This window comes from Aquila chrysaetos, chromosome 8 (genome assembly GCF_900496995.4).
Source record: "Aquila chrysaetos chrysaetos chromosome 8, bAquChr1.4, whole genome shotgun sequence".
In the NCBI taxonomy this organism is placed as follows: domain Eukaryota; kingdom Metazoa; phylum Chordata; class Aves; order Accipitriformes; family Accipitridae; genus Aquila; species Aquila chrysaetos.
The window spans coordinates 41,993,238-42,014,829 of record NC_044011.1 but is presented as its reverse complement, the minus strand read 5'-3'; the positions used below and the strand labels follow the sequence as shown (position 1 = coordinate 42,014,829).

At 50.8% G+C, this 21,592-nt stretch overlaps 1 protein-coding gene across 2 annotated transcripts in view; it reads right to left on the bottom strand.

The window, feature by feature from the left end:
• The window catches only part of POU2F3 (POU class 2 homeobox 3), a 45,321-nt gene extending 27,252 nt beyond the window's left edge, over nucleotides 1-18,069 (bottom strand). The window contains exons 1-4 of one of the 2 annotated variants that reach the window (XM_030023342.1): nucleotides 17,784-18,069; nucleotides 13,388-13,441; nucleotides 12,507-12,575; nucleotides 1,383-1,417 (exon numbers count right to left, since the gene is read on the bottom strand). In XM_030023342.1, coding sequence (XP_029879202.1) covers nucleotides 1,383-1,417; nucleotides 12,507-12,575; nucleotides 13,388-13,441; nucleotides 17,784-18,069 — 444 coding nt within the window. The remainder of the gene's footprint in view (nucleotides 1-1,382; nucleotides 1,418-12,506; nucleotides 12,576-13,387; nucleotides 13,442-17,783) is intronic. The other variant, XM_030023343.1, reaches the window with a different exon arrangement.
• Nucleotides 18,070-21,592: the final 3,523 nt, after the last annotated feature.

The following is a 21,592-nucleotide window of genomic DNA, read 5'->3' as shown; positions in this document are numbered from 1 at the left end:
ATTCTTCTCTTGGCGTGTAGAAAGCCTGTGCTTTGGGCTCTGCAATCCACAGAGCTGGAGACACAAGACTTTTTGTTTTCAGCTGGGTATTCCAAAAACCTGGAAGATGGCTGAACGTGTTAAGACACCTTTGATAGGAAGTTACGACCCACCCAAAACCATAGCAGCCAAACCAAACAAACAAACAGCAGCTTGCTGACATCTGTCAGACAAGAGCCACCAAGGCAAGCTTGAAGGACAGAAAAGTCACAGCAAGAAGCTTCAGCTGCCCACCTGCTGCTAGCAGGAAGCCTTTGCAAAGGATTGCAACCCTTGAACTCAGGGAACGCATGGTTGGAATCAAGTAGGTTGCCGTACTGTTAACAGTGCCAACATCTGCTTCAAATGCTAGTGACTGCCCGTGGAGTTACAGCCCCTTTTGCTTTCCTTGCTCCAGCTCCCCAGCCAACCCCTGGAGTTCTGCAGCCGATCAGTGGGTTAGCTCTCTAGACATCCTCTTTTTCTTCACAAGCTCTGAGTCCAGCTCCACCGATGGCTCCACAGGATTCCTTAGCTCTGGACTCGGAGAGCATTTTCTCATGTGTCTGCACAGATTCAAAATCTATATGCTCTGGAGGGCTGTCAGCTTCCTCCCCTTGCAATTCTGATGTGAGATTCAGGGATTTACTAGAGCCACATATGAAAATCTGCAGGCACTCAGTGAGACGGGGGTTGCTTTTAGCTGTATGAAGCAGGAGGATAACAGCAAACACAGCAAAGACAACGGTCCCTCACGTGTTCATTTGCAATTAGGGCTTGCTTGCCTTGCAAGAATCACTTGCTTTTATCTGCTGTCCCTTTCCCCACTGTCTTGCAAAGAGGAATCTGCCATTGTAGGCAGGCCTGGTCTTGACCTACGCACTCCAAGACCTCAAACCACCTCATCTTCAGTCCTTGCTGATACTCCTGTGAGTCAGCCCCGCGCTCTTAGACTTTGCATACCACAGTGCTTTCAGAGCCAGTGTCACAAGCAGTAGAAATGCATGGGGCTTTGGGGCGGGATTTGCACATTTACCAGTGTAACTGAGGTCCCTTTTGTTTCTAAATGACAATGGAAAAAAATTAAAAAGCCAGAAAAAGCCTCAAGCAAATGGTGATTTCAAGAAACTCTATAATTAACTGAGCTTCTATGAAGTAGGAAGGCCTGGAAACCAGAAGTTTAATCTGTCGTTCTATCCCACAAGGGGAACTGGGAGGACTTATGTGGTCTGTTTAATGGTAGCTTCTGACCTAACAGTTTTTATCTCTTAGCAGTAGCTGCCTGGGACTCAGCAGGATGAGCAATTAAAAAACAGTAATTCAAGAAAGCAGGAGAATACCTGGTAACCCAGGGAGCATCTTACCTGCCTGTTAAAGTCCAGCCCATTCTGTTCATTTCCTACAATGAAACAAACAGAAAAATATCTCAGTATTAATGACAGTCAGCATTGATACAAACTTTCCAGAACTTAGAGCACACATAACCAAAGACACGCTGCTAGCCCAGCTTAGTTTACCTTGAGAGCAAGGAGAGGAGGAGGAAGGTGGAATCAACGCGAATGCAGCAATGGAAGTACGAAGGCAGCTTTTGCAACATTCGGTGGTATCAGCCTTTGCTGAAGTGTAAGAGAAGTGCTTCTGCCCGGGAGACACCTGGCCAAGCAGCAAGGGTGGGGGAAAGCTCACCGACTGAAAGGGAGATTCCAGCAGAGGTGAGCTGGAGGATGTTACAAATCTCCAGGGAAGTCCAGGGCCAAGGCACTGTACATAAGGCAAGAACTGTGGGAGAGGCTAGCAAACAGGTGGCCAAGGCTGTAAACCAGGGATCTTCAGGAACCCGTGTGGCACTGAGTAATTACGGGATATCTAAAGGAACAGAGGGTGCCGTGGGGTTGTGCTCAAGAGGCGTCTCCTTGATTCCAGAAGAGATTGGCAGGCACAGGGGGAAAAAATCAGACAGGTTTCAGCCTGAAGGTACCGCACAGGCCCTCACTCATTCTCCTTTGATGATAAACATTCCCCCCCCCCTCCATCACACCTGCCAAATTCATCAAGAACATCACAGAGGAAAGGTTGTACGCTCCACAGATATGAATGCTTTAAGGGATTCCACGAAGCCTCTTTAGTTGCAAAGGCAACCCCAAGAAACCCCTTCCCTTTGCAATCCATTCCCTAAGTCATTCTCTTCCAGTCCAACTGAGTTTGTGATAAACAGTCTTAAATTGTTCACATCCCACCGGCACAAGCCCCCAGGGCCTCCTCCTCCTGTTTTTTCCAGTATAACATTCCCCATAAAGCATAGCCCATGCCCTGTGATCTGATCAAGCTTCAACACATCATGTTTTTCAGTAGTTCATGTCTCTTGCAAAAAGTTGGAAAGCAGTTAAGAGAGGCTGTGCAGGCAGGAGTGCAAATCCAACTGTCCCATTGACTTGCTTTCTTCAACTGAACAAGCCTCTACCCTAATCTAGCACGCAGTTTTTCAACTTGCACCATACACATAATATTCCCAGGTGAATCAGCATGGTTCTTTGAGGTCCTCAGGGGGAGCATGCTTGGTACAATTATTCATAGATGGCAAAATATTTTAGAGTCAACAATAACAATTCCATGGCACCCTGTTCTCTGCTGTCTAGAAACAACTCTGGAGATTTAATCTGCAACATGTTAACAGCATTGGCTGTGGAAACTGAGCTGCCTTTGTTGCTCTCGTTAGGCTGAGCTGTAGGTTTTCGCTATCAAAAAATACCAGAGCACTATTTCATAGCAGAACAAGCTGTTCCCCCCCCGCCCCCCACTCTGAATCTCCTCCATCTTCTCACCATCTGCAACTCAACCTAGATCCAGCTCTGCACCTTCTCCCCAAGCCTGTCCGCGTTTCTGCTGTGCTGCTGCTACAGCCTGCCCTCGCTTCCCGTCTTCCTCCCAACCTGCTTCTCAAAGCTTTTTCTCTTCCCAATCTCAGGTCTTCATCTTCTTCCACGTAATTCCCTACCCTGCTACAGCCTCCAACCTGCCACGCGCTTCCATGCTCCCGTGCCTCTCACTGTAACCATCTGCTCCCTGACCACCTCTCTCCAGCTGCTCCTGCCCGAGGAATTTGTTCATTCATTGCGTTCCAGCTCTACGCCCCAAGAGCCAACAACTGCACATATAATGATGGGAATGCTGATAGTGTTAATAGATGATCGCAATCAGTATCCACACACCTGAGCAGGACTGTGTGAGGATCTTCAAGGCCTGCAGTTTCTACCTTTGAAACCCATGGGGGGTTGATGCAATCTAAAGGCAGTAGCTAAAGGGAAGAAAGGCAAGGAGGAGAGAAGGAGGAAATAAAGTTCCCGGTTGTTAAAATAGAACAGGAAGGAAAAGGTAATCTTCTGGTTTCTTGGATACAAGAGTTTCGCTCACGTTCAAATGCAGCATGTTGATGAGGCAAGATTCAAAGTCCTTGAGGGAAATCCCTAGGTCCCAGTGATGACGGCTCTGAGTCACTATCATACACCCCAAAACTTGGAACTTGAGATGCACAGCTGGAACGGAGTTTCACTCCACATTGCTACCACGAGGCCCAAGTTCTCCAATGTATTCTTTCTTCCTCTTCCAAGCTTCCCATCTCTTACTTTTTTTCCTCGCTTCACAAGCGTGTGCAGCTGACAGACTTCTACCTTTCGTTTTCCCTTCCTCTCCTACAAGGCCAGACACAGCTTCCTCCAAGTCCTACCCTCTGCTCTCTTGCATGTCCCACTGCAGGTCGACAGGGGTAAGCGGGAGCACATCAGCCAGGTATTCTGTGACAGTAGAGCATACTGCAAATATGCATGGAGATTGACACTAACTCGGTCGTAGCTTGGGCGTCTGAGATAACTGCCCCAGGCTGTCTCGGTAGACAGTGAAGAGAAATAGGCACCTCCAGAGGCCATTCATCTGACCTATCTTAGACGCCTATCTTAAGTTGAGATGAATGGCCCTCTGGAGATGACTATTTCTCTTTATTGACTACAAAGGGACCCAGGGGCAACTACTTCAGACTTAGATGTCCAACAGTGAGATATTTAAAACTGGGCGAGGTGATTTCTGCTCCCAGTGGTTATGTAAATGGGAGCTGGATACACAAATCTCTTCATTTCAGCAGGACCAGTGAGTGTTTGTGCACAGATTTATTTGCAAATAAATCTTGTCTTTTTCTATTCCAGTAAAAGCTTGTGTTTCAGTGAAATTAAAATGATTCCAGCTGCAAGCTAAGGTTTGGGTGTGATGGGGATAACAACTCTCCTCTTTCAGTTAAATCAGTAATTTTCCTACAAATATTTTGAAAATAGCCTCAGTTTCCTCCCAGTTTCTATCAACATCAGGACTCACACTGAAGTAGTCATTTCTCTCCTTAAAGGAACGGGCTGTTCAAACAACGAGGATCTGTACTTAAGATTTAATCTTTTCTAGCTCCGGGAGATAAAAAGAAAAAAAAGTGTAAGTGGCAGCAGATTCTCAGCTGCCGTAAACTGCCAGAACTCCACTAATTTTTGCTGGAGCTTCACACCAGCCAACAACTTGCCTCTTGCTACACCAGCCAGACAGAATGGGATCCAAAGTCTCCAGCGTCTGCTAGACGCAGTCCTCCCCTCCTTAAATTGCATCAAACTGGGGAAGCCCTGGGATTTAAATGGAGAAAGATTGCTTTGAGCCCCTTGCTCTACGGTTCCCAGGAGCCTCCCCATCAAACAAGCCTTCATTCCCCTCTTTATGGGTGTTCTGGACAGGGGGGAAAAGGCAGCGATAAGCTCAGCTGGCTCCGCGCAGCACAGCAGACAAGGACTACGCTGCTCTCCTTGGTTCACCTGGCAGCTGTTTTGCATAGCACTGGCATCAGATCTGGTGCGAGTTTGCCTGGGGAAGTTTCTCTGGGGATGGGAGCAGCAGAACAGTTCCGGACGGCTTCCCCCCACCCGCTGCTGTTGCCCCCACCTGGAACACAGCATTTGCTCTGAAAACCAAAGACAAGCACTCTATCAGAACCGACACAATTCCCACTGGAGGCCGCCGAGCCAGTCCAGCACTAGACGATAAAAGCACCGTAATGGGAGAAAAGTAAAATCAAGATTGCAGTGCGCCTTCATCTTCACAAGGCAAACACACGCAGCAACACGCAGATGTCACCTACGGGGAGCGACAGCCACCCTGGCTTTTCACCCAACGACAAAAACAGCGCTGCAGCCAGAAAGCTAGCTAACCTTATCGCCCTTCCCACCCAACTACACGCTTAATTCACCTCACAGTTTGATCTCAGCTGCGCAGAAGGGACAGGGAATTAGAAGGTGATTTCAATCTTTAACAGGTGTTGGGGAATTCCCACAGGGAATCAGTTTTCTGCCGCATGCGTTTGGGAGGGAAATTCAGAACAGCTGAACGGCAATGGGGGAACAGTGCCAGGCAGACACCAGGCAGGGGATTCAGCTGCCTGGGCTTAGATGTCTAACTTTTAGGTGTCTAATTCTGAGCCAATTGCTCTAGGCTCCCTTTACAGCTACAGAGAGGAAGCAGGCGCTTCCAGAGGGCAATTCATCTCACCCCCGAGATAGACGGCAGAGAGATGAATCACCTTCTGGAGATACCTATTTTCATCATTGACTGTACAAGGAGCCTGGGGTGAGTAGGTCAGACTTCATCCTCAAAGTATTGAATATCTAAAATTAAGATTAATCTCACCTATCTTGAAGATTTTAACACTCCAGCTGATAAAGCACAATGCCATTAGAGATTGACAAAGCAGGCCAGATGCAGAGTGCCTTTCAACGTACATTTTCTAGAAGCTGAGAAATTAACTTGTTCACATTAACTGAGACAAGAATCAAATCTCTCACCTCAAACAACATGTGAAGTTAAAAGATTGCCCAAGAGCAGGTAAAGAAAAGAGTGGCAACAATTATTATAACTATAAACAAGACTTGACCCACATGCTGTAAATGAAGTAAAATGCTCACCTGCACTGAGAAGGATGTGGTTCTATTAAGCAAAAAAAGATATTCAGCATCAAATATACTCCTCAGGATTGAGGACTCAAGCAAACACCAAGTCATAGCCCTTAATGCTACTGTTCCCAGCAGCCAGACCAGTGACTTCTCCAGAACAAGCAGGAAAAGCCCCGGATGGTAGGATCTCACTTAAATGACCTTCTCTCCATTTTAGTGGCTACCTCTGATTCTCTCCAGCTGTGTCCAGTGGCACTGGGGAGCAGAAACTGAGGCTGAGCAGACATCAGTCGGTGCCCTAGATCCTTACGTGCCCTGCTGGGATGCTTGCTGTTGCCAAGGCTTACTTTAAGAAGTGCTTTTTAAAGAGAGCAGGGGAAAGTGTCAACAGGATGGGGAGTCTTGAGGCAGCCAGATAGGGCTGCAGTTTTCATGTTAACTGTTTGTTCTAAAGACACAAACAGACCAAACCGGGGCATCAGAGCATCTCCATGGGAAAGTTAAGACTGGTTAGCAAGAAAAGTGAATCTGTGCTGACTCAGTCAGACGGCTACAGACTCCAGGGGAAGCTTTCACTGAAGACTCAAGTGTTTCATTTGGGTGGAAACCCCTGGGTTATAAAAATGCCTTTCCTTTGTCAACAATGCCTCAAAGAAATCCCATCTTCTAGTCCCACTGCAGCTCTGAGTGCAATATACCCTTCGTGTAGGGCAGGGTGCAGGGGGGAGAAAGCAGGACAGCGAGTGTGGGAGACTCGGGCAGTTTCCAGAAGGAAACCCGAGGGCAGCAGTTGTTCCCACGGAAAACATTTCACCTGCAGGTGCTGGGAGAGGGCAAGTCTCTTCTCTTAGACCAGAGGCAAGAGGCAGATCAGACCAGCTCTTCCTTTGCCCCTCTAATTCAAGTCAAACCAGCCTTTTGTTCCCCTTTCCCCTCCCCATCCTTTTTTATCCTCTTCCATAATGGGATGTTTAAGAAAAAAAAATAAAATAACCCAACCTCAAACCCTAATCACCTTCATTTGAATTTCAAATATCCCCCTCCTGGCCTCCCCCACGCCCCAACTGACTCGGAGCTGGGGAATATGGAAATTTCTCCTGCTTGCCTTAAATGTGGCTGTGCTATGAAAATCATCAGCCTTATGCAAATCCTGAGCAGGCCCAATTGCCATAGCAACCAGCTGTTTCCAGCCCGACTGCTGCTGCTTTCATTTATTCAGGACTTGTCCTGGGGCTGTGCATGGCTGCAGGGGGAAGAGACAAGAGAAATCCTGGAGGCTTTGAGGAAAGTTTCACGAGGGAGAGCTAGCCTTGGAGAGCAAAGGCGTAGCCAAGGACTTAGGCTCAGCGCGGGGCTGGGGAAGGCCAAGTTTCCTCAAAAGACTTTGGCCTGGCAGTCTGTTTCCAGCCCGATCCGAAGCGGTAACAACAAAAGGCAAAAGAAAAAAGCTCAGATTGTGCAGCCCTTAGCTTGCCTGCTGAGTGCAGCAAGGAGTGCCCCTGTGCACCAGGCAGCACTGCCTGAGCACCCACCAACTCATCTCCCACAAGCCATTGCACTGCTCAATCTGACATCCCTTGTTTCTCCAAATTTCCTTTTGCCTGAGTTAGAAGCTGACACAGGGGTCAGAGCCTCCATACCCCGTTCCAGCTTGAGCCATCACATTTAAAAGAGACCCTACCCTGACACCTGCGATTGGAATACAATAAAACAGCCGTCCCAGAGCCCTTTGTGCCCGGAGTTGTACCCATCCGTGGGGAGACCAGCACCTGCATCAAAGAGCTTACACCCTGGCAAAAAGGTGGGAGAAGAGATCGGGACCCTCACTTTGGAGCTGAGGAACAGAGATAGACTTAATTAAGTTTGTACAGGGAGCGTGTGGCAGAGAGGCAGACTGAGACACGGTCTCTGTTTTTCCATCTGCCCTGATACAGATTTAATGCAAAATGCACTGACATAGAAGCCAGGGTACTGGGAGGAGTTTTTGCTTGTGTGGAAGTTTTGGTGTCCAGTTTCAGAGCTGCCCTTGCTTTCTCTCCTCCACTGCCAGGGGACCTTAGGTGTCTTGTGGCAGCAGTGGAGGAAGGTGTCTCCCGCTGACATCCTTCCACAGGCACAAGCTGGCTGAAGCTGAGGATGCAGGGGGAGAAGAACGACATTCACGGGAGCGTCTTCTCAAAAGAGGCGCTTTGCAAGACCATAGAAGCAGATGTATCATAGCTCCTTCGCACTTTCATTTTCTTGGGATTTAAAGGAAAGGGTCTTTCTTACCCTCAGAGAGAGGAGACCTGCTTTACTGCTTCCCAATGCACGCAGATAGGCTACCCAAGCCATGAGGGTTAGATAACCCTGCTCCCATTGCCACCAGAGTCAGAAGCAGGCCAAGAGCCCAGCTTATGGCTCCACGTGCCCTCCGCGTGAAACCGCGCTCCTCTACCCGGCTGCTCCTCTTCCAGATCCCAGAGCCGACCCAGCTGGGCGAAGCCGCCGGGTCAGCCAACCACCACCGTCCCAGGGAGCCATACCAGCTGCTCCGGAGGCAGCGATAATGCTGTAGGGCTGTCCCTATATTGCACCCACACGTACACACCCCAGCTCCGCTCCCCGTGTACTGGGATGCCCATCGCGCACCCCGCCCTGGGCTCCTGGCAGGCTGGCCAGTTCCCCGTGTTACAGGGTGGGGAGGGAAGATGTTCGGATCGCCTGCAGCTATTCAGTTACCGATGGTTGTGTTTGAAGAGCTTCCCTATCGCCCTTTTGTTAAAGCTTTGGCTTCCCCCCCATAGCCTCAACAGATGAAATCAAAGGGAAGTAGCTTTGCTTGGTGTAACCTGTTTTGATCGAGCAGATAAACGGGGAACAAGTGTCTGACACAAACAAACAGACAGACAGAGGCAAGTCCCACCTCAGCATTTTGTTGCATCAGATACAGAGGGCTTAGATAAACCACAAGAAGGGGGAGATCTCTGCCTCTCGGCTTGAAGACCAGGGGCGACACTCTGCAGTGCCAAGCCCCCACAGTTCCCATAAAAAAATCAACCCAGAACTCGCTGGCATGGCTTTCATCTGTTTAAACAGATGAAAAGAGCTTACAGCCAAGCATAAAACTCACGCTTGTCATTACCCCCCATGGAGTCAGCGGGACTGCCTGCGAGCCCAGCCGCGGCTGCCGCACGCCAAGCGTCAAACCACGCTGCCATCACACAGGAACAGGTAAAGAGGACCCTCAGACTGGAGACATGACCCGGTGCTCAGACTGGGGCTGACCTACACAGCTCCTGGGCCACGGGGGAAGGCAGTCCAACCCACAGCCCTCATGGAAGTAATTCGTGCCTATTCCACATACTCCTCACACATGTACTGTGATAAAAAAGGCAGAGTTACAGTAAAGGGAGGCTTAAGATTCACAGGACTGGGCAGGGTAGTTGATATTCCTTAGAAAGTTTGGGTTTTTAATCATAGCTTTTTGTAAAATGGTAAAATTTTACTGCAAGCGGTAGATATGGCGGGGGGGTGGAATAAAACAAACATGGGTTTTTGGAGACCATCTCACTAAAAAGCTTTGAAGCGTTTTCTATGAAATTGGTGCGGATGAAAAAGAAAAAAAAAGAAAAGCTTCACTTTCCTAACCTCCTACAAAAGATGAGCAATTTGACGATATTCTCAAAAAAGAAAAAGCCCCGTGATTATTTTAAACATCTTCAAAGTAAAACAATGCCCCAAATTACCCTTTTTTCCCCTCTAAGCCTAGAACTGGCGGAGATATGAAAGGATGAGATTAGGCTTCTGCTACCGACACTTCCCATCAGATCTTTAGGCATCAGTTTTAGATCAAGGGCTTGGTTTACAAAAGCATTTTGGCACTCAACTGCCTCCAGTATTTTTTTTTTTTTTTTAATTCTTCTTGGAGCCGGTCTGCAACTTTTGGTGATGAAAGGCCTTTGTAAATATGCACCTAGAAGGATTTCCATTCTTTATAAGCTATAATGTCGTCAGTTTGGTAACTGCCCTCTCCTTTGGGGGTAACGAGATTCCTGGGGAGCTGTGTGGATTGGTCCAATTATTAGGAAATGGGTCTTCAATTAATGAGTCACTGGAAAACAGATTTTCCCACATGAAGCTAGTAAACAAAACACTAAACTATTAGGTGTTGCAGTAAATATTCTTCTAACAATGTGTGTAAGGGAAAATAAAAACTTCCAGGGAAGTTCAGTACAAAGAGCTTTGTTGTTTATAAACAGAATGGTCGGAAAGAGGGAAAAAACCCAAACGACAAAGATGCGTAGAGGTTTTAGGAAAAGCATTGAGGCAGACCCTCCATGGGCTTGCCTGGTCGTGACTGCCAGTCGGGCTGATGTGCCGGGTTACACCACCTGAAGTATAACATATAGAGCTGAGCAATAGCGTGTGATCCTGTCCCAGCCGCCCTCTTCTCTGCGAGTCCTGCAAGGGACCAGGCAGCCCGCAGGAGGGGTTGTGGCTCTTTGCTAGTGTCCCCTAAGAAGCTCCTAACCCACTGCAGTGCCTCTCCTCCCAGCTGAGTCTGATGTGGTGATCTCTGAAGATCCTGAACAGATCAACCAGTCAGGGGGACTGCATTAGAAAAAAAGAATACTTTAAACAGGTTCCTTGTATCAGTCCGCAGGGAAGTGCCACTCTTTTGCAAATGAAGGAGATTTACTTGTTCTGATTTCCCTGCTTGATTTGAAGGCTCCTAGAGCAGGGCTAATGCTGCTGCAAACATTTTTGTTATTTTAAAACAAATTGACTTCACTTCTCTGCTTTCTTTTCTCAATTACCACTAGAAAGAGGTGCTACAGCTAGCACTAATAGCTGTCTGGGAAGCTTAAGCTGAAAAACATATTTTACCCAATCAACTGTGGTGCCAGCTTCTCGCCTATTTAACACTATTGACAACAACAGCAGCAGCCAGAGTCTCCCACTACATTTAGTAACAGCCAATACCAAAACCAACTCAATACAGCCTTCCCTAATCTTGATTCAACTGTGCCATCCATCATCTCTGTGTGCTAAGATGCACGAAACGTTTCAGGAGACTCTGGTTCCCAATATAAGGCCCTGTAACAGCTACCAGGGTTTTTTGAAAGAGCTTGGGAAGTTGAGGACATATTTGTTGCAAGGCGGCTTGGAAACATTTACCTCAAAAAACAACTTGGGGTCATCTGAAAGCCCTGAGCAGAAGCTGACCTGACCAAAGTCAATCAGAGTTCATGGACATGAATAGAACCAGATTTTATCTCTATCTTACATTATGTCAAATAACCCAGCTTAATAGCTAAAAGCACAGAGGATGTCTAGTCCTCAGTGTAAGGTGTAAATAAAGAGGTAGTTTTAGTCCCATTAAAACATGCCTAGAGTTCTCTGGCTTTACAAAGATCTCAGTTTTTCTAAGTTCTCTCAAATGACAGAAGTAAAAGAGAAACAGTAGAATCATTTCATGTAAAGTTCTAATCTGCTGTTACACATATCCCCACCACCCCCCCGCTCAGGGCTCTTCATTGCTCAAAGAACAATCATTCTTCTACATCGTCTCTACCAGTTTTGGGTTTTAAAAGGTGTTTATTTCTCAGTCTACAGATGAGCCTCAAGGTTTCTAATAATCTTAATTTTTTATACCTAGTGGGTGCTAAAAATATTTCTTATTGCTGTTTATTTGCCTAAAAAGGAATCTATGATATGAGCCTTTGTGAAATTACAGACCCAAGGTCTTGCATTTAAAGCCCGCTGCAGGCAGTGGCAGTCAGAACTGATGCCAGAAAATACAAAACTAATTTTTCTGGTGTATATCACACCTTGTGGCAGTGCAGAAGTTGGTAGGTAACCTGGCAGAAATCAGTGCTAACACCAACACTATCATCTTCAAAGGATCACCCTGTACTTCAGCTTTCCATATTCAAGGAAAACTGGGGCTTCTAGCCACGGAGCAGCGAGAGTCTGAGCAGCCATCAGGTGGGAGTAGGGGACATGAGAAACCCAATCATGCTTCAAGATGAAGAGCGATAAATTTTTGCTGGAACTACCCAGCTGGATTTGATTATTCCTGAAGTCCCTCCCATTTTTCTACATATACACAGCCAAAAAAGGCTTAGTCCCCAGAGAGTTTTGTCTGAGGAAATGTTCCTGACACAAACCCTACGTAAAACGAAGAGTTGTTTGTGTTAAACTGAGCAGACCAAGACTATTTCAATGGCATCGTTCCTTTGGCAAGACATGAGCATATTTCCATGCTAAAACCGCAGAGGACGTTACCGAGACACACATTGATTCACTGCTGTTACAGAAGGATCTTGCATGCTGATCAAGATACGAACGCAATCCTAGCCCAGAGCGCATTCTTGATCAACTCCCAGGCTGGTTGGAAGAGCGCAACGTAGCAGCAACAGGAGTCAAGCAAAGCATGGACAGAAACTTCCAGCACCCATGCCCCCCCATCTTCTTTTCTTTCCCCTCCCTCCTCGGGCTTCCTCGCCTGCCCCCCACGTCCTGGACCCTCCTTACCTGGCTCCACCTGGTCAGGTTCGTGCCGAGTATCTGTGGAATCTGCCGCATCACCGCTCATCTTGATCTCTGGAAAAGGAGGCACAACTGATTTTAATAACAGGTCACAGTCCCAGGCAACAGGCACATGTGGCTTCCACTAAACAGCACAAATGAATGTGTAATTATAATAAACCATCAGACTTTCAAATTTCTGATTCCTCAACATACAGTCACTAGAATATTCATCAGCTCCGAGGATGTACTTTCCCTCCTGTTGCTCTTTGTATCCCCCTCATTCCTTTCCCCCTCCCCAGTTTGCCGCTGTGTTCTCACCTTTTGCATCCTTCCTCTCCGGCACAGAGGATGAGGGGTTGTTTAACCACTGGGAGCCCTACCAGCCTTGGCGGCCTCTCCCCCTGTGCTTTATGCAGGCTTCCCAAACCAGCTGGTGTGGCTCTCAGTTTGACACGGTCCTCCACCGCACCTGTAGAGGCAGGGGATCCCTCCCAGCTTTCCCCTCCTCTCCCACATCCTTTCCTTGTCCCTTGAGATGGCTCAGCCGGGCCAGTGCTTGGTGCTGTACAAAGCACATGCTGGGAGGACTGGCCTCAGAAAGGCAGGCACGGAGCAAGATGCTCTCAGAGAGGCAAGGGAAGTCTCTCTTCTCCGCTTGCTCCCTGGCAAACTCAGCTTATTTCTCTCAATACATCTGATCCCTGTTTGCAAACTGCTTACCCTGCTCTCTCCCACATGCCCGTGCTCACACCCCTCACAAACCATGAAGCAGGCGCCTTGCTCCAAAGCACTGTCCCCAACCTAGGAGCAAGAAGAGCCCTTTGCCATCAAGCTCCCGCTTATTTCCCCCCATCCTTATCAATGCCAGTAAATTTGTCATTTACCCTTGAAGTGATGGCTGCCACCACACCCGGGGCCACGTTCTCCTTCGGGGACAGCTGAAAGAAAAGGTGGGAACAGTCAACTTTACACTGGATTGCTCATCTCCTCCTTAAAAGAGGCAAAGTACACACCAGTGAAAGAAGGAAGAATATCTATTCAAATTCAGATGGACACCCCCTCACGCTCTTCTACTCTTTGCATGGGAATTTTAACTCTTTCCAGGCTAGTTGGGAAAAAAAAATAATATTTTTTATAAAGACCCAACTGATTTGCATGTGGTTCCTGCAGCCAATCCCGGCCACAGATGTCATCCGATTTGCATCGGGTAACAACAACAGCGTGGAAGCTGGGCCAGTGTTTGCTGTGGTTTTGCTGGGGTAGAAAAGGCAGGTGGAAGCCTTCTTAAAGGCATCATGCAAACCTTTTCCTCTTTCCTATATATGCCTTGTATTTTTTCCAAAAGGGTGAGAAGAATCTCATAGGGGTTTATACCTATTTCCCTCTATTACTCGCACTGAAGCAGGCAGGCCTTTTTGTTCATTCAGGTTTTCTTTTCCCCTATTCAAACTTCCAGTGTGCAAATGGAAAATTATCTGCTTTTTGGCCGAAATTGAACAGCTTTGTTTAGGTTAAAGTTTCAAGCTTTTTCTTCAGCAAATTAATAAAGGAAAAAAAAAATGACAAAGTTTTACACAAGAGACAGAGTGCAGAAACGTTCACATACTTCAGAAACTTCCTTTCGTTAAATTGTATTAAGGAGTGAGAGGAAAAAGGAGAGAGAAAAGAGTTGTGGGGTTTGGGGGTTTTTTTCCCCTTCAAATAAACCCGCTGCAATTAAGACACGAACGTTTAGTGGGGCTTCTAAGCATTTCTACTGCAGGAAGAGTAATTATCATCAGCTATAAACATCTTGTCTTGTAATACTGCCAAGGGACCCTAACTTAGGCAATCTACAAAGCACAAAGTTTTGCTTGCTGCCAAAAAGTATCTTAAAAAAAAAGTGCCAAGTTCTCATAAAATAGGGTAAGAAAAATCATAAACTATGCAGAAGTTTGGTGCTTGCTTTAGTGAGAAAGCCTGCAAGTTTGCAAAAAAAAAAAAAAGTAATGCAGGTTTCCTTGTGAGCACACAAATAACGAATGAAGGCAGGTTAGCGAAAGAAAATTATCTAATCCCTGAGACCAAGGAGCCCCTTATGGGCACAGAGCTGAAGAAGGGAAGACGCAAAAGCAAACCGTGAGAAGCTTTCTCCCTCTCACAGGAGTGAGCCCTTAGCCCCCTCTGCCATTTATAACCTGGGGTGGGCGGGGAGGAAAGGAGGAATTGCAGCTGTGACTTGATTACATATCACATGCTATCCATCAGTTAAATTCGCTCCTCCCGGAGTCAGAAGATAACAAGATACCCTGTGATTCTCTCACATATAGAGCAGAAGAATTTTATATTGATGAAGATTCAAATTCCCAACATAGATGTACACAAGTTATTACAGTTTAAATATCTTGAGGGGGGAGGGGGAAATGAGGAAGAAAAACAAAACCCTTTTGATCAAAGCTAACTGATCTGCGTGGTTTGGGGCTGGCCAGCTTTTGTATAGCTACGGACAGGAGTGCACACCGGTCATCCTCCAAGGGATCCTTAAGAACAAGGAGCAGCCACGCAGAGGAATGACTTTTTAATATGATATAAATGTAGACAAGATAAAGCCAACACCTTTTTACTGACACCCAAGAGTCTTCCACTATAAACCAGGACAGAGTGGTGCATCTGGATTTGAGCCCCCTCTCCATCTGAACAAATATCTCAAGACAAGACAGGCTGCGAGACTTTTGAGTCCAACTAAATGCAGGCTCCTTCCATACAGCTTTGCCAGGTTGGCAATACACAGAGAATAAGCAGGCTGGTAAAAAAATCTCTGGGAAAAATAATGCAACTTAGGACTGCTTAACTCCTAACCACAAACCTATTTGGAGCCGCCACTGTGGCCTGGGCCATATTAAAAATGTGCTGCTATACCTCAGCTAGCAAACATACCTGGAGTAGGGGTAGTCTGGTTTGTTCACCCAGACCAAAGAAACTATACCAGTGCAGACACTTCTCTGGGGATATATCTGCATCTATATTTTTGCTGAAACAAACGGTGTCAGCAAATAAAGCTTTCCCAGGCCCTTATTCCTAGTAGTTGTTCAGACATGGGCACTAGGGTAAAGCAGCCTGATGACTTTAAAAGGAAAAACAAAAGCCGGTGGCGGTGGCGGGGGGAACTCAGTTTGGCTGAGACCATTACGTGGAGCCTATTGAATTTTCTGCACTTTAGGTGCCTGAGCCCCTCTGGAGGCTGCAGGAAGGCGAAATATCCAAATGCCTGGGGAGGAGGCAGTGGTACAGGCCAGGGAACGCGCTGCTGCAGGGAAACCCTCTTGGCAGGGAGGAGGACGTACGGAGCCCGAGCAGCCCACCTTCACCTTGCACGTTGTATCTTCTCTGCAGGGCCAGGGAAGAAACAGAGCACACCTCTGCAAGCAGCTTGCTGCAAGGCCTTGCTTTTCGGGCATCCTGAGACTGAACACGCTGAACTGCTTTTGCACAAGGGTGAAGAAACACCCTCCCACCAGCGTTGGGCTCTGGCACATGAAAGTGGTTGGGCCCGGGCTGGCCTCCCTCCCTGCGAAAAGACTGCTTAAAGCTTAGGCCCTTCTGACAGACGGGAAGGTGGGATGATTTGGGAGAATGGAAGTTCAGCGTGCACCTAGCTCTGTGCAGCTCCTGGCCAAATCCACCCTGGGACCGATGCCACTGCCTTTGACAAAGGGCACAGTATCGATTTTGGGAATCTTCTCACGAAGAAAGAGTCGCCCACAAGCAAAGCAGATGGGTGGATAGGAGCCTGCGGGGGACGCGTCCCCGAAAGACACCACACACAAGCACACCCATCGCAGGTGCTCAGACTAGTCAAGCTCACACGCCGAGCCAAGACCACGAGCCTCACGCCTCCCGCAGCCTCTCCTCGCGGCCGGCCGCGCTGCGCCGGGGGCTCCCCAGCTGCCCTCCCCGTGGCTGGCACGGGGAGCCAGCCTGCTCAGCGGGGTGCCGACCGGCTGCGGAGGGGCTGCTGGCATCCCAGAGCCACGGGGAGGTCGCAACGCGGCCACGGAGCAGAGGTTTTGGCCATCTCTGCCGGCCCGCTGCGGGCTGAGACCGTGTTGGGTGATGGCGTTGCCGCAGCATCTGCCTTGCCCCGCAGGCCTGCCTGCGAGCCCACACGCAGGCAGGGGCTGTTGAGGGGCTACAGGCACCGAGCGCGGGACCCCGAGGTCTCCCCTGCACAGCAGGACCACCAAACGCCTGAGCTTCGCTGCGGCGCGCCAATAGGTACGCGAAGGGAATGAGCCGGGGACAGACTGATGGACGTGTCCGCCCCCTCCCCTCCAAACCTGGGGACAACACGCAGTGTTTCGTGCTGCGCAAAGCGCCGGACACAGATCGCTAGCAGGGCACGTGGCTCCCATACCCCCAACGCCCTGCTGCCTGCCCCCGCCACAGAAGGGGCTGTCAGGATCTGGCCTTCGCTGCTGCCGCCGCTCTGCTCCTACCCCAGCGTCACCCTCAGCGCCAGCATGCCCGGGGATGCGGTCCTTCCCCTCGAGCACGGCGGCTTGAGCTGAGGGCAGAAGCTAAACTCGCTCTGTCCGGGAGAGCCGGATCTCAGCACAGCTCCGAGGGGGTTGGCAGTGACCGCTCTTGTTCCCCAGCTAATTGCGGAGGGGAGGTCCGTTCAGAGAAGACGTGGGACTACCTAAGCTGTACCTCTGGATCAGACCCCCTGGAAGGCATCGCGCTCCGAGTATTCCTGTTCATTCATTCCTCGCACAACCCAGCCTCTTACAGCTCCCTCTTCATTCATTTCTCCCTCCTTTTCCCTCTTTGTCATTAACTTTTCTCCTTCCAACCCGTGTTCCATCTCGCGCTCGCTCTCACACACGCATCCCTCCACCCTTGCCGCATCCCTCTGTGAATTTATCCCTCCTCACCCCTCCCAGCTTTGTCCTGATGACTAGTCCCACAGTCAGGCACTAAACGCTCGCTTTCCAGGTACCCAGGAGACCTCTGCGCCCGGCTCCCTGACCCACGTTAGGGCTGGCAGCGTGAGCGGTGCGCCCACGTTGTGGGCATGGCTTGGCAGCCCCCTCAATAGGATTGGGGCAGCATCCATCCCCGGGTAGGAATGCGGGCACTTAACCAGGCACCGGCTGCGATAGCCAGCTCCAGCGGGAGAACAGAGGAGGGAAAGGAGGGAGGAAAGGTCACAGGAATCAGAGCGATCCCATTTCCTGCCCAAGTCCCCGGTCCCGGCTACGCGGTGAGCTCCGGCCCGATCCTTCCTCAAGTACCCTTTACCTGCGTGCACAGACTCCAGGTTCACCATCCTGCTGGCGGAGGGAAATCCGCGGTGTGCCCAGCCTCCTGCCGTCAGCCCCAGGTTGCCAGGGGCTGCCAGTTTGCCCTCCCTCCTCTGCCACCCGCTGCCTCTCAAACCGGGCGTGGGTCCGCTCCCGAAGGGACCTAGAGCTCCATTGCCTGTTGCCATGCAGGGCCAGGGGAGCATGCGGCGCCGCGCCACGCCTCGCCCCACCTCCGGCTCCCTCGGGTGCCCTGACACCCAGCAGCCTGGCGCCCGGCCCATGCAAAAAGCACCCATTTGCATATTAGTAACTGGGGAATGGATGAGTCCCTGCAGCGCTACCAGGGCGCGGGGTGGGGTGGGAAGGAGGGAGGGAGGGAGGAAGGAAGGCGCTTTGCCCGCCCTCGGCCGCGCAGATACACCCCGCAGCACCTGCCTGCTGGGCTGCGAGCGGGGGGCTTTCGCGGGGGCTCTGCCGCCGGCCCTGGAGCCGAGCCGGCCCCTCGCGGGCAGGCTTTTGGCTCCGGCCGTCGCAATGCGTGGCTAAGAGAGGCCGAGGCGTCGAGCCGGGCTGGGCGGCAGCCGCCAGCACCCAGAAGGGCAGGCGTCCGAGCGGCGGGAACTGCCCTGCCCCTCCGCTAAGCAGCCCTTTCGCTTCATTTCTGGCCGCTCTGATAAACCCTGGGGTCTGCTCAGAGCGAGCCGTGAGAGCAGCCTGTGCGGTCGAGCGTCTGCAACTCCTAGGTCCGGGCCGAACCTGAATGATGCCGTAGGAAACAACCAGCGCTAAAAGGAAAGTTAAGAGTGGAAAGGTAACCTGACTTGGCTAAAGACACAGGGCAGGATTAGGATCAGCACACGGAGAAGCCCCTTTCCTGACTCGTGCTCTGTGCGGTACGTCAGTCCCCCAGGAAGAGGAGAGAAGTGGCAGGCAGCCTCTTTCTCCTCCTCCTTGTTGTTTAAAGCTGCAATATTCAGCCTACTTCCAGGGAAGCCAGGCAAAAAAAATCCCCTAATATTGGCTTCTTCTGTAGGAAGCTGCCAGAGGCCAGCTCCTCAGCCTATGCCCTGCGCTGTGATGGGGACCAACAGTCACCCTCACAGATCCAGGCACTGCGGCTGCTCCCTGTCCCTGCCGCGCACTACCTTGATGACCCCCCAGCCTTGATGACCCCCAGCTCGGCCCAGGGTAGCAGGACGCCTGCGTTAACCGCCTGAGCTCCAGCGCTGCTCAAACCCCTCCTGAAAGCGTTAACACGCTCAATTGGTAGCTGCCAGGTACAAGCTATCACACATTCATCTCTCCCTGGCTAATTCGCGTTCCAGGGCTCTTGGCTTTCCCACATACTGCTCTCCCTCCCTGGAAAGACAGGTTTCTCTGAAAAGATGGGTGGGCGGGCGGGCAGGCTCTGGAGCCTCACCTCCAACCCAGTCCAACTGTTATGGAGCTGGAGTGCCTGCCCTCCGCTTGCGTGGTCAGAGAGGACATCCTCAGGAGAGGGCAACACACGAGGAGGAAAGGGCGGATGTGTTAAATGAAACTCTAAGAAGGAAAAAGTGGAGAAAAGCCGGGGGAGAGATGGAAGGGGGAAAGCAGAGAGGAGAGGAAGTTCCCAGGTCAGACGAACGTTTGCAGGCGCGAGGGGAGATTTCTGCAGGCTCCGTTTAGCGCTGCTCCAGGAAGCAGAAAGGTGACATGGGGTGGTTTGCGCAGGCAGCTTGTTTTGAGCTGCTGGAGGGGCTGGACTCCTGCCACGGATCCTGAGCCTGTGGCAGAGCCCCAGCCATTCAGGCCCTGATCCTCGGGGCGTTCCTGGGCAGCTGCTGGTCTGTTTTCTAGTGTTTTCGGCATGACCCCCACATCTGGGTTTTCCCCATCTTGAAGACTGACGCGATCAGGCCTCTTCGCTGCGTCAAACAGGGATTTGCTGTGGCTTCCAGCCAGCTGGAAGGGCCTCTGGGGCACAGGAGAAAGGCCCTGGAAAGGCTGGGGACCACGAGAGCTCTCCTTCCCCCACACATCAGAGCACCTTTTGCACAGCAGTCGGGAGTTTCACTTGACACCGACCCTTTCTCTCTGCTTCCTGGCGCTCGTCCCTTGCTCCAGAGCCGAGCAGCCCGTCCCGGAGCCCCGGGGAGGCAGGTCCTCCCCGGTGGCACCTCCAGCCGGACAGGAATCCCGGGCATCACTCCGCCCGGGGATGCTGTCCCGGCCGTGGGCAGGGCCGCAGTGCCCTCTCCTGGCCCTGCAGGCGCTGCCAAATGCAACCGGGAATCGCCCTGCAGCTGGTGGGATCTGCTTTTTCTGACTGTTATTTTGTGGTCAATGGAACAGCAGGAAAAAAATTAATATTTAGGCGCTTTATCTCCCCAAAGAGCTGTGGGAGCAAAGACCTTCACCTGGGTACACTTGGCTTCAGCGATGTGCTATGCAGGCAAGAGAGAATACACCCTCGTTATTAAGCTACCCGAAACATCTCTGCTACCCAGAGAAAGAAAAAATAGGGGAGGGATCACAGCATCATCACTCCTTTCTGTTGTGGAAATAAGACCACCTTCTTCGGCAAAGGCAGATTTGCTTTAACTCTGCCCTGAGATCACTCCTAGATGCCAGCAGATATGCTGCCTTTTTTTTTTTTTTTTTCCCCATGACCATCAATAAATAATCCATCCGCTCTCATCCTCACTGTATGCATGTGTTCCTCCACTCCTGCTGCCAATGTTTATTCCTTTCTTAGAGGAAGATAAGCTCTGCAGATAGCACTTATTTATGGAGTACGGCCTTTGGACAGGCCCTGAAAGCACGAACTGCAGAAAGATGTTACACGCCCCCCCCCCCCCCCCCCCCCCCGCAACTACTTTTTTTTCCGGCAGGAAGGATTTGTACCGGTGCTCCTGGCAAACTGCGCCTGCTCTCTGTGCCAGGAAGGTCTCCTGTCTCCACCTGCAACAGCTGCTTTTCGAGGGCGTTACTGAAGCGCACCAGGAAGGATTTTTCTTCGGAAAAGCAAACGGGCTGCAGCACAGCTCTCTTCTAGCGAGGCTGGGGAGAGAGCGAGACCTTGCAGGGACCGAGACGCATAGGTGTAAGCTGAGGCCCGGACAACACGCATCCCCAGAGCCCGGCTCTGCCCGCTCCGGTCCGGAGGAGGCTGTGCCTCCAACCTCTGCCCCCGGACACCCTTCACCTCCGTGCTCCGCCAGCACCCACTTGTGGAAGCCGGGAAAGCTGCACGGCAAGCGGCCGCACAGCGCAAGCAGCCGGTGCCCCCCCCGCCGCCATTCCCCAGCCTTCCCTTTCGGACCCCTTCGAGGCCCCGGTAGCCTCAGGGCAAGCAGGTGGCATTAGCTTGGGGAAAGCGGAGGCACCACCTCCCTCCCACGCTTTGGGGAGCGCGGCGGGTTGCAGCACACCTGGGGGATATGCCCCGGTCGCTCGTCTCCCCTCAAAGCCCAGCTCTGCCAGAGCACGCACAAAGCCACAAATGACTACAGGTTGAGCTCAGGGTCTACTGCCCATACTCAGAGTTCACATCCTTCGCTTATCTGCTGCTCCCAGAGCTCCCACGACACAGCACTGAGATGTCTCTATGATCCCGGCACCCCAGAGCCTCACCGCTACAAAATAAGGACATTCAAGCTCGACGGGATATGACCCGATGCTCCCAGAGGGAGCTCGCGTCCGCTGCCGGCAGCCCCGTACAGGGAGCAACAGTGGAAATGGGCTACGCGGGGCTCCCGGCAGAAAGGCACGAAGCCACCCTGCAATCTTCTCCCACGGTGCTCACAGCCCACCTCGTCCCAC